Raw genomic sequence first — 12,314 nt, forward strand, 5'->3', positions numbered from 1 at the left:
TTGTTGTTGACCCTGCTCTGACAGATATTTTCATTTTACAAACTCGGCACTCAGCTTTGCAGTCTCCATTATCACTGAAATGCATCCAGATGCTGCTTCTTTTTCGGTTTTCGGACATTTCCTCCGTTTTTCCCGACGCGCTTGCTTTTAACCTGGCTCCCCGTCTGTGTGTACCTGTCCTGTACTACCACTACACTCGCTGTCTGAGCGTCTGGCCCCGCCCCCTTACGTCTTTCACACAACAGTATGAGTCTAGTCTGTCCTCGCACGTGATTGGTCGAATGGTGCGCCCATAAAAATAGTCTCGCTCTTCTGTGCATGGATTGTCAGCAGAGCTGACCAATAGCGGCTGAAGATTCGGCTCTCCCCGGCGGGAGTTGGCTCTTCTCGTTCCCTACAAAGCATCGGCTCTCAGAGCCGGCTCGTTCGCGAACGACATATCACTAATTTCATCAAAGTAGATACCTTTTCAACATTTGTTGACAGGTTACACTGTTATATGTTTGTGACCTACTAGTTTTAGTTTGTACGCCAGGTAACTAACGCCACCACACAGATATTAGCACGTTGATGTGATTATTTTTCTTAGGATCATGCTTAAAACTTGAATTTTTGTAATTATGTGTTGAATGCCAAGCAGTAGTGATGGGCAGATGAGGCGTCATGAAGCGTTTCGACACATTGCCAAACTGTATTGATACTGTGTCACTGAATACTGACACCTGCTGGACCTTAAAAATCTCTACAGGCAACCTAGTTGACAGACTCAACTGACACTGATTAGATGACCTAGTATATACAATAATATAATTTAAGTCATTGTATTTTATATTGTATTATTTCATATCTTCATTTAAATTTAAAATTTCCTTGATATTTTTAGATAGTCAATAAATAATGTGAACATGTGTCATAAGGTGAAAATCTAAATGAAACGTGTTGAGAATGAGGACGCTTGTGGACTGGGCTTTTTTTGTTATACATTTTTATTCAAAAAATACGTTTTTGAGTCCGTTACGCTTTTTTGATACAACTTCTCCAGCTGTAGAAAACACCCACTCACACGGTACAGATGAGGCTGAATTGCAGAGAAATTGTAAGGCAAGTCGGAAGAGGTTTGGATAGATTGCCTTTTGGTTGTCCCAGTATCTCATAGGATCCTGGGACCTGGCAATACCTTATTTTCCGATATGAGATCAAAATGGTCCCACACGGCGGAAACCTTTCTTTTGGCTTGAGGCTCCTCCATAATTCTTGATGAATGTGACGATGAACCGCAATAGATCAGAGATTCGTTTTGGCAGATGCATCCCGTTGACATATGCGCTTCCTTATAAACACAGTTTAGCGCGGCAGTGTCAGTTCGAAACAGTTCCTGTACCGGTCACGTGACTTTCTTAAAGCGATACGCGCACCTACACGGGGTTTTGCTCTACGAGCTCGAACGCATGTGGCGACGCATTGGTGTTACCGGACCCATCACTACCAAGCAGTTACAGAACCGAAAATGGGTTTCAGATATTGTTACGGATTAATGTGAAAAGAGCAGTAACAAACCTAACGTTACATTAACGAAGGAGAGGAGACCATGACAGACTACATACAAACGAGAGGTCAGTGAGGCAGAGAGACTATTTTCCATGGTGTATTTGGAAGAGTACTAAGTTTGCACTTTTTGATGCCAGACAAGCCACTCATTGTTACCTATCTTTCCATAGCTCTTCCTGGACTTGATTCATGATGGACATGCATGGTGAACAGTGCTTCAGTTTACTTGGTTAAATTAAAAATGCTGTGCTTTTAGATGAGAGGTTAAAACTTCTAGGTTCTGGAAAATGATTCAATCATGCAGGTTGACACTTTGTGTTGCTAAAAGTATTTAACATGTTTAAAATGACCTTGTTAACCTGCTGATCCTTGTAAAATATCCTCACAAATGTGGATGTTTGTTTCAATCATGCAGTTTGTATCATGTTTTGTCTCCTGATAACTGATATGTTTGCTAAAATGTTTATCCTGGGTGTTGAGGCTGTAGCAGACTCCTTTTAGGATTACGATGCCTCACTCCTATCACGATCAGGATCAAGGCAAGAACAGTCATGTGTATGTATATATATATATATATATGTATATACACACACACACACAATATATACACAGTTTGCCCTGTGAATCTGAATTTAGCTCAACTTTATTGGTCTAAATGTGATCCCTAATCAAGTATCATTTTGTGTGGCAAAAATGACTTATCTGGTATGTACACTGACTTGGACTCGAGGCATAGAACTTTTCTCCTCACAAACGTGAATATAAGCTATGCAAATGTGACGTTAGACTGCAGTAACAGTCTGGTTCAGCAAAACTGGGGTGACAAGTAGTGATAGAGGGCACATGCATGAACTGTAAGTCATTATTAGAGGTAGCAAAATTCCATAGTGAGACTAAACCAGGGTGTGACATTTGCCTTTGGGTAACACCACCTAGTAGTTTTTGTCTAGATCTCATTTCACCCCACCCATACATGTTTGGGGTTCTCAGTTTTAGTACTGCATGCTCCTAAACTAGCCCTTTCTCATTTTCAGGTTCCTTATGTGCAGGCACCCACCACCAACTACCCTGACATTCCTTCAGACATGTTCAGTCTCCACTAGCCCCATCTTGTGATTCTCGTGTATTACATACACTTAAATATGTGAAATTGGAACATGTGGACCTTTTTAACCCATAGTCATTTCATAGCACTCGCCCAAAATCTGAAGGTATTTCCATCCACACACCACAGACTAACAATGCAGAATCAAATATAATCAGTTTCAGTCCAGGATATTTTTATTTTTTTTCCAGTTTCTTGGGTTAAAAACTTTTGAGTTGAGTAAAGGTCCCAACATGAAGTAATGTCATCTCACCTTGTGTGTTAAAGTCAAGCCACTTTCACACACATACACCCACAAAAAATGGTATAATTTACTGTTGCCATCTTCGTTTATATGAAAAGAATGGCTATAGCCAAGAAACTGACAAAATTTCTATTTTTCCTGGGCAGAACTGGATTATTTTTAATTCCCCATAATTACTAGACTACAAGGATTCAGGAAATACCTTCAGAATGTGGGTGTTATGAATGAATGAATATTTAAAAAAAAAAACTGCATGTGGCAAGTCTCAATTTCACACATTAAAAGAAGATTCTCTATGACTCAGGTGTATACAAGTCACAAGCGGGGGCGTGTCTCCACAGGGACCAGGCTCAGTTGCCCTCTTACAAACTGCTCTGCTACCAAACCTGCTGCACTCTGAGGACATGGAGTGCATGTACAACTAAACATTTCTGAAATTATTTTGCATTGAATCATGAGTAGTGAAGTCTTTCGCAATTTTTGGTTTCAATATTTGAGTTTGACTTGATGGCAACAAATTAATGCTTTTTACTTTTACTGCTTTTCAATACTAACATCATTCTACATTATACACTGCCCAGACACCTGCATAATTGTATGTGCTTCAATGCAACATTTCGGCCTTAACATCTGTTTATGAAGCGCAAAATGTTTGTTTTTGGTGAAATTGTCAAATGTATAAATTCAATTATGTTTATTATTGAGGTCATACTTAAAGGTGGTGGTGTACTGGACTACATGATATTCAGAAGTGTGCCCAACATTCTGACCCCCTCATGTATGTGGCAGGGGAGAAAAAATATATATAATGTAGTCCAGTACAACACCACCTTTAACTATGACCTCAATAATAAACTGAATTTAAACATTTATAACAGCGTTACCAAAAAAACATTTTAAGCTTTACAAGCGCATGCATGTCAAGGTGGAAGTGTTGCATGCAAGTGTGCAGGTGTAGCTAATGAAGTGGCCGGGCAGTGGTTACTGTAGAACAATGTTAATATTCTTGAGTAAAACAGAGGCGGTTTATGTTCTATACACAGTTTATTAGGTACATCTGGCTAAAGCTAAGTCTGTCAAATCTAACAGTCCTACTATAAATCCTCAAACAAGGGTTTTAGCTGGTGTACCTAATAAATGGATTAAGTGTAAATTATGTATAAAAAATTACAACATTGCTAATAAAATCAAGTCATAACGTCTAACGGATGTAAAGGAGCACTATATCATTTAGGGGATGTCCTGTGGACTTTATTTTTTGCAGGGAAATTAGAATTTATGATTTGAAATTGACTAAAACATGGGCAGGATGATTAAACCCTGTGTACTTTGTACTTCCATCAACTGAGGCCTTGGTCATTTGTTTTGACAACCTTTACCAGACTTGACCCAAATGTTCAGGAAAAGTAAGACCTGTATCGGCAGAGAGCTTGCTGTTTAGAAAGAGAAAAAGAGATGCATTAATATCAACAGTACAGAACAAGACACTGCAGATATTTGTAACTTAAACATAATGAAAATATGATTTATTTGACCAACAATTCTCAACGGTCATTTACTTCAAACAATATGTATTCAACATTATATACACATTTACACTTTGTTACACTTCATCAAAATGGCAATTTCACCACTTGTAGTAGATGAACCTGGATGTATTTAATGAATACATTCCAAAACAAATATGTACAATACATAATTATAAGTATTAAACCCTTGGTAGCATTGCTCCAAATAATGGAGCCACTGTAGGCAGAAGAATGCTGCATGAGCTACAGATAGTATGTAGAGCTACAGATGTTGTGGAGCATTGGTAAAATGTAATCACGTATACCATTTGTTACCGATACTACCTTTAAAAAATACCAGGCCATGTTGGCGGCAGCTTGACCAGCCTCTTCACCTTCCACCAGCAGAATCCACTTTAGCATAAAGAAAAATAGGTGGCGCTAAATGAAAGTATTCTGTTGTACAGTGGTGCAGGTTCACAAAGAGTGATTCTTATCAAAACAAAGTATGCAGATACATCTCTGCTTCCATGGATTTGTGTTTCCACTTTGAAAGCTGATTCAGTAAAACTCTCTGTGGACCTTCACCTTTATCTTAACATCTTAGCATTCAGGATTCTTTTAGTTACATGCTAACTAAATCAAATAATTACCTACAACTACAAACCATAAACAAAATAAATGATAAAAGTACTGAAACTCCACTAACTGGGCAAGAGAAATGTATTAAAATAGAAGTACTAAGGTTGCTGTTGAACGTCTCAAGCCTGTGAAAAACAACAGTAGTCTTTTCTTGTCTGATCCTTACCATGGAGTCAAGCAGATAATGGTGTTCAGAAAGCCACTCATCCCGCATGGTGGATCAACCATTACCTAGAAGAAACTGTCAACAAGGTTTAGCAGTAACGTGTACTCAATCCATCATCATACAGTAACACATGCACATTCAGCAGTTCTTAGGTAATCTTAACTAACTCAGTGTTCATCCACCCTCAACAAGTTCAGTACTCTGAACCATATCAAGTTCAGTCTCAATATCTGAAAACAGAGAGAAGTACTTGACCCTACATTTTGAGTGATGTGCTTGCACTCTCTGCACACTTAGTGCAGAACTCCACTGAGACATGGTTCTTGTCCACGTGCAGACACACGCCACCAGATGTCTCTTTTTCCTCCACGTTCACACTCTTCCTGGGTAAGGCATAGTCATGGTCGTTGGAATCACACCCCTGGAAAAGCGAGGAAGATAATTTCATCCCATTCACACCGCTCAGCCTGGACAAGAGCTGGGCTAACATGCTCTCATTGGCCAGCACAGCCCTCAGGTACCTGGTCTCATCTTCCAATTCTTCTACTCTCTTGGTCATCTGAGAATTTTCCTGTTTGAGCATGCTGTTTTCTGTTGACAGGATGCCAACTTTCTTCTCCAAGCTGCTGACATATTCTTTCTTCTTGAGACGATTCAACCTGGCAGCGATGGCATTCTTGTTTATCCCATAGCTTGACTGGTTTTGTTTGTTCTTGATCTTTAAGTCAGATGACATTCTCTCTGGAGACGAGGCTGTTGAAGCTTCAAACCCAGAATCTGGATCCCTGTACACACCAAGATCAGCCAATTCAACATTGAAGAGTGGGGAGCCTCTCTCTCTTTCAAGTGTCCATTTTAAGCCTTCAATTCCAAACAGGTCATCTAGCTCTAATCCAGCGGTGTCAATATCATCAGCTGTGATATCCACAGATGGACTCAGAAAATCTTCGACAGTTTCCACTGTGTTTACCACTTCAAAATCAGGAGACTTCACCTCTGTGTTGTTGACAGAGCGGCCTCTTCTTCTGGTGATCATTATGGTTTGACAGGGCAACTGCAAGGACACTGTGCAGAAGAGGTCTTATAAGTCCCGTTCTTTGTCGCCTGTAGAGACAAAGAAAATATACCATTAGTCTGTAATTCTGCACCAATTAACTGATATATTTATCCACGAACTGTCATTTTGATAATAAATTTAGTTGGTGTAGCACAACAAAGGTTTTTAGCTAAAAACTTAAAACTTGAGTGGAGTTACTTTATTTTGTAAAACAGACTGCAAACAGCTATGTATTTTCACTTTTGACTTGGAACAAATCTGCAATGTCATGTGGACAGTGATAGACTCAATGTAACTCAGATATCACAGTACCAGACATTTGACCCCTATTTTTTTTTTATGTCAGCACAGCACACAACTTTGTGCTGTGCTCAGCTCAGATACATTGTTGGGCCGCACAACACATAGAAATGAATGAGTTCAATAGTGAAGCGCAGCACCCACCTTTCTTATCTGATAGTCCCTTTACCATGAGTGTTATGGTAATTCAGACACCCTATCTGTAGTTTGATTTGTCTCAAATTAATGGCCCAAAATGCATCAAACTAACTTATGTTGGCTCATAAGGCCCTCCCCGAGATGAAGCCATTAATCATGCCTGTGTGTTCTGTCACCACAGAAAAGTGAAATTACTGTAGTGGGTGTCCGAAATACATTAAGTCTACATTAAACTGCCAAGTATGTGTCACTCCTGACACTTAACAGACTAAATGACTGATGTACTGTTAAGTTATTTTTTTACAGTTATGTGGGCTCGGTTGAACTGAAACCTGTGCCCCCATGATCAACCACTTAGGCAATTGTTCAGGTATGTCGGTGACAATAGTATTCGCTGAGCGCTAAACTGGCAACACTGTGATCAAAATACTTCTGAACAAATCCTTCAGACCCTGTCACGCACTTAATATAGCGTGCTCCTGACGTCCTCCATTTTCTAACAGCCACTGAACTAGCTGAGGTGTGATGGCTAAAACGTACTACCTACGTAACTAGCGTTAGCTTGCTTAGCTAGGCCCAATACCACTGCACCATAAAGTGCTTTGCAAGTAATGCTCTAGAATTTACATCCTAAAATTCTTTGCTAAACTATAAATATTGCAAGTGTTAACCTTGCCATTCTTTGCAGCTCATTAACGATAGTCCATTTGACAAAGAACAACAAATGTTATTTGTAATGTTGAGCGCCCTTGCATTAGCTTGCTAACAAGGCCTGAATTAGCTTGGAGGTACCTCATTAACATTATTTAAATATGGCTAAGGTGAATTTAAATGATATCTCCCTTAACATATTAAGTGAACGTTTATTTAACCGGCAGACCCGCCCGATTTTCAATAGTTAGCTTATTAGCGTTAGCTAAAGCCATGAGGTATTTATCAATTGGAGTCGCGAATGACGCAGCATAATATAACGGCACTTCTTCGACCAACAACTTACCGTGCTATGTGGGGAAAAAGATTGAACGAAAGTATGGGACCCTCGATGAAACTACTGGTTTCTGAATGGTTTCTCAAATGCTCAGGACTTGAATATAAAACGCACAACAATGGTGCGACATAATAACCTACGGCCAAGCCAGTGCTGAAGACCAACAACGTCGACCTGCAAATACTCTTCCGGACATTTTCTTCAAAATAAAAGTCCTCCAAATCCTTGGTTCCTCTTTTTCTTGTCTTTGTTTTATGGCAGATTGCGAGCCAACGATTAAGGGGCATACCGCCACCTACTGTATTGGGGTATGAAGAGTCATTGCTTTGAATTATCTGAATTCCAGGATTGAAAAAACTATGTTTAAAACTATCCTATGTACTAATCGTGTCTCAACAATGATTCTAATTAATCCTCTTCTAATTACCATAAATTCTTTCTCTGTGCCCAGTAGTGATTTTAGTAGTTATAAAACATCCCTGTGGCCACAGAAGGCCGAATTCTTCACATTAGGCACCCTTTCAAAACCAATGCTACAATTCAGCTTTAGAAATATTACACTGAAAAAACACAATCATATTCTTTGAGTGGAGAAAAGGTTTTATTGAACATATGTGAGCAAAAGAAAATGTATTACACAAAACCATCCTAGTGCTTATAACAATATCCCCTCTGCCAGGGTTTTCACAACTGTATTAGCAGTGCAAGATGACTTACATGACAACTCTAACTGTAGGCTACATCAGAACAAATTAATCATATCACACTCCTATCTCACAGTCTTGCCATCTGCAACATATGTTTCACAGGATGTGTTAAAAGTCTGCACTAGAGCCACTTTTATCTTAGCCACATATTAAAAACAATGTACAGTGTACATTATGATGGCTTTACATTAAGGCTCAAATTAACAGTTATTTTCAACAAAATTAATGTGCCGATTTGTTATTGTTTCTTAATTAACTAACAAAATGTTTGGTTTATAAAATATGTGAAAAAATGGGTTTTGAAGATGTCACTTTGGCCTCTGGGAAATTATAATCAACATTTTTCATTGCTTTCTGACATTTTCTGACATCAGGTTGTTATTTTACTCCAACAATAAACTGTGTTTAACATTCAAGTTTCTATATATTTGACCATTTTGTGTCTTTTTTGTGTCAAAACATCAGAGATCACAGGTTTAGCCATAGGCCAGCAGTTAAAGGCTAATATTTCACAGTATTAGCTCATGACTCAAAAAAGTTTCAGTCCAGATTTCAGCTTGTTAACATAACTGTGGTTCCAAATAAGGCCTTCAGCCGTTCTCATTGATGCTGAGGCTCCTGGGATGTTGTGTGTTGTGTTGCCCTCTGTCTCCACCGGCTGGTCAGAGACAGTCATTGTTGAGTAGTGTTCCACCATGAAGCATGAAGGGTCATCAGATTGGCCAGGGACTTTACCAAGAGGGTAATTCTTCCACAAAACTTTATCAGCACACACCTGCCATGGAGAACCTTTGAGCTGCTGAGCTTTTTCAGCCTGAACATCTGCCCAGTTGTAATCCTGGGAGGACTTGTTCCTCTCTTGGTCAGCTGTGGAGTGCCAATGATGGCTGTGGCACGGTGAATGCTTCCGCTTCTCAAGCAAACTCTCCAGCGTATATATGGGCTGTTGATTTTGCTCCTGAGAAGGTCCAGAGACAGAGTGTGAGGTCTGAGTGTAGATGGAGCAGAGCTGGAGCAGTTTCTGTTGGGTTTCACCAGGGAGAGGATGCTCCATGTCATTCAGGATTAACTGGAGCAAGTGAGGCGTGGTGACACAGGGAGCATCCAGGCATGCTGACAGTAGCTGCTGCCACCTCAGCTGGATGCGGTTTACAAAAATCCTGCCTTTCATTCTAGCTTTCTTCTGTGCTTTTGTTTCAAAATGGTATTCAAATTTGTTGTTGTTACAGAGGATGACTTCTGAAATCCAAGCAGAAAGGTAGAAAGCCCTGTGATTATTTGTGTCTTTGGTGAGCAGCTTCAGCTCAACAAAGAGCTTCTCCAGAAGGTGATGAATAAACAATGGTGAGTTGAGCAACTTCAGGAGGGGCAGCCAAAAATGCAGGAAGGTTTGAGGAAGTTTGGGTTCAGTGGAACTGGTGTTGACAGATGTGTCACAGCCTAATGCGTCCAGTTGTTCAACAGTAGGAACCAGAAACCCATCCTCCAACAGCACATCAATCAGCAAATCACTTGACTCTGAGGCAAACTGCTTGATCTCACCTAATAACCAGCTCATGTCTACAAAGGGGGAAGGCCACAAGTTCGTCTCTTTGTCTTCAGGAAGCCCATCAAACACTTGGTACTGCTCCTTTTCAAATGATATGAGAAGTTCTCGTGCATTCTTGTAGGCTTCCATTTCTTTTTGCCTTGCAATAAGCTCATCACCAGCCAGCCGCCTCAGTGGTCGGGCTATTCTTCCCTGTTGTCGCTCAGTGATCAAATTGACAAACCTCACTAGGGCGGCTCCATAAAGCAGCACCAGATCATCTCCATCCAGCTGCCCTGACCGGTCCAGCACCTGGCACCTCACCAGGTCCGCTGTGCTGTCCACTGCCACAAGGGTACTATTGGCATACCTGGCTTTCCAAGCTGATATCCTCTGCACTGCATACCTCTGTAAGGCGGAATCCTTGGAGTAAAGATACTCCTGAACCTGATCCCACTCAGCTTTGTTGCTCCATGCTACCACATGACGTTTTTTCTCTGCGCTCTTTTTCTTCATTTTAACGGCGGAAGATGCGCACAGTGGACTTACGTTAACGCGTTAGACTAAAAAGCTGTTAGACTCCGAGAAAATGTTGTCTTTTTACAGTCACTCTCTTAAATCCTTAAAAGAAACTGTTTTTTTAATAGTAGCATAGGCTTAACCCCCTTTCCTAGCTCCCCGTTGTATCGCATCCCGGAAATTGTTCTTCTTCGTGCTCTTCTTCTTATTGTGTTTATTGGCGTTTAGCAGTCCAACCTAGGGTCCATTACCGCCACCTGCTGGGCTGGAATGTAGAACGATAATAGAGCCGCAGGAATATATATTTAAAAAAAAAAGTTCTTAGAACTGCATAAACTACTAAATTCTATCCAAAATACACAAATCTGCCAAATAACAAATTACAATTTTATATGCTGTCTTACAGTTGCTGCCCAAAAGACTCTTTAGTGATATATTAGTAATATTCTTTTTTCCATTAGTGCTATCATACAAGCATGTTGCTCATTATAAGCACTGCATATGAACAGGACATGCTCTGCAGTCTCTACCTTACTACAATGTGGATAAAGACCTGTAGGGTGTGTACCTATTTTGTGCAGGGTATAATTTAAATTTGTGTGACCTATTCTCAAGCGAGTTACTACACTTTCCTCTTTTCTAGTACCAGTCCATGCCTGTTGGTATCCAACCAATTTTTGGACCTTGTACAAATGTCTACCAGTTTCACACCCATCCTACTGTTCTTACCAAACTTTTTGAATATGAAAATTAGTAAGGGATTTCATTTCAGATCTAGGAATTGGGATATGCCTTGTAACTGCATCAAATTTTAAAGACTGTTTTACAGCAGCATCAGCCGCCTCATTGCCATCAATTCCGACATGCGCTGGAACCCATAAAAAGCTAACTGTGACACCTTTCTTATTCATCTTCCACAAGGACACTAATATCTCATTTAATATGTCTTGTCTTGTCTCAGATACACCCGACTTAATACTAGAGAGGGCCAAAGAATTATCAGAACAAATTAATCCCATAGTAACCTTATTTTCCTCCACCCACTGCAAAGCTAGTAGTATTGCAACCAGTTCAACTGTAAATACTGACAAGTGATCAGATGTTCTTTCCCTTATAACTAACTACTCTATGTTAACGAATAACCACAGCAGCCCCTGTTCGACCAGACTCAGAATCTTTGGTTCCATCATTAAATATCATTAATTTATGTCTGTAATATCTGATGTAGGAACATGAATTGTTTTGTCTTTCAGCTCCGCAATAAGGCCTAGATTCACCAGTTGCCTAGAAAACAACCAAGGCGGAGTCTCCAGCCATGAAACAGTTGGACAATACTTCAAATCAAGCAGACCTACTCTCTGGGCCATATTACCCATCCATCCAAAGCTATAAAAGTTGGACTCATTGTGTTCCCAGCAATCCAGTAATAATGATTTAGCAGAATGGGTATTATCATGACTTTGCAGGCTAGTCCAGTAGTGCAACATAAGTTTTAGTCTTCTGAAACCTAAAGGAGCTTCCCCAAGCCCAAGCCCATGCTTAAACTCAAACTCAAACTCAAGCCCAACCTGCTTCTTCTTATTATTATTATTCTGTGACTTAAATACCGGGCTTGAAAGTGATATCTGCCACCTACTTGTACTGGAGTGTAACATCATGACTACGTGGGCTTTATATTCTGGATTTTAGACCTAGACCCGTTTTTTGACATCTATATGAAGTCTTTGAAGCTGTTACTATCTCCTTCAGGCCCTCGATGCTCCATTTCTTTCTTATACCTACCAGTGACATGCGGTCAGGGGAGGCAGCTGAGGCAGAGCCTCCCCTGTCAATCTTGAAAAGAAAAAAAAATTAAACAAAAAAA

At 40.1% G+C, this 12,314-nt stretch overlaps 2 protein-coding genes across 3 annotated transcripts; both read right to left on the bottom strand.

Annotated features, from left to right (window-relative positions):
* Nucleotides 1-3,371: 3,371 nt before the first annotated feature.
* Nucleotides 3,372-7,929, bottom strand: crebzf (CREB/ATF bZIP transcription factor). 2 transcript variants are annotated; one of them, XM_020617270.1, is made up of 4 exons: nt 7,706-7,929; nt 5,474-6,317; nt 5,214-5,288; nt 3,372-4,819 (listed from the first exon to the last, which is right to left on the bottom strand). In XM_020617270.1, exons 2-3 carry the CDS (start codon nt 6,247-6,249, stop codon nt 5,279-5,281), a joined length of 786 nt encoding a protein of 261 aa, XP_020472926.1. In that variant the 5' UTR covers nt 6,250-6,317; nt 7,706-7,929; the 3' UTR covers nt 3,372-4,819; nt 5,214-5,278. The 2 variants fall into 2 exon arrangements, with proteins under 2 accessions (XP_020472926.1, XP_020472928.1); XM_020617272.1 differs by having other exon boundaries at nt 5,214-6,317.
* A 307-nt stretch (nt 7,930-8,236) lies between these two features.
* LOC109969990 (ribosomal biogenesis protein LAS1L-like) lies at nt 8,237-10,683 on the bottom strand. The gene has a single exon (XM_020617268.1). It carries the CDS (start codon nt 10,445-10,447, stop codon nt 8,933-8,935), a length of 1,515 nt encoding a protein of 504 aa, XP_020472924.1. The 5' UTR covers nt 10,448-10,683; the 3' UTR covers nt 8,237-8,932.
* Nucleotides 10,684-12,314: the final 1,631 nt, after the last annotated feature.

The sequence above is a fragment of the Monopterus albus genome, unplaced genomic scaffold (assembly GCF_001952655.1).
Source record: "Monopterus albus unplaced genomic scaffold, M_albus_1.0 scaffold187.1, whole genome shotgun sequence".
Classification (NCBI taxonomy): domain Eukaryota; kingdom Metazoa; phylum Chordata; class Actinopteri; order Synbranchiformes; family Synbranchidae; genus Monopterus; species Monopterus albus.

Bases quoted from the DNA above. Each gene is read 5' to 3' on its own strand.
- crebzf (XM_020617270.1), bottom strand. From the start codon at position 6,249: ATGATCACCAGAAGAAGAGGCCGCTCTGTCAACAACACAGAGGTGAAG.
- LOC109969990 (XM_020617268.1), bottom strand. From the start codon at position 10,447: ATGAAGAAAAAGAGCGCAGAGAAAAAACGTCATGTGGTAGCATGGAGC.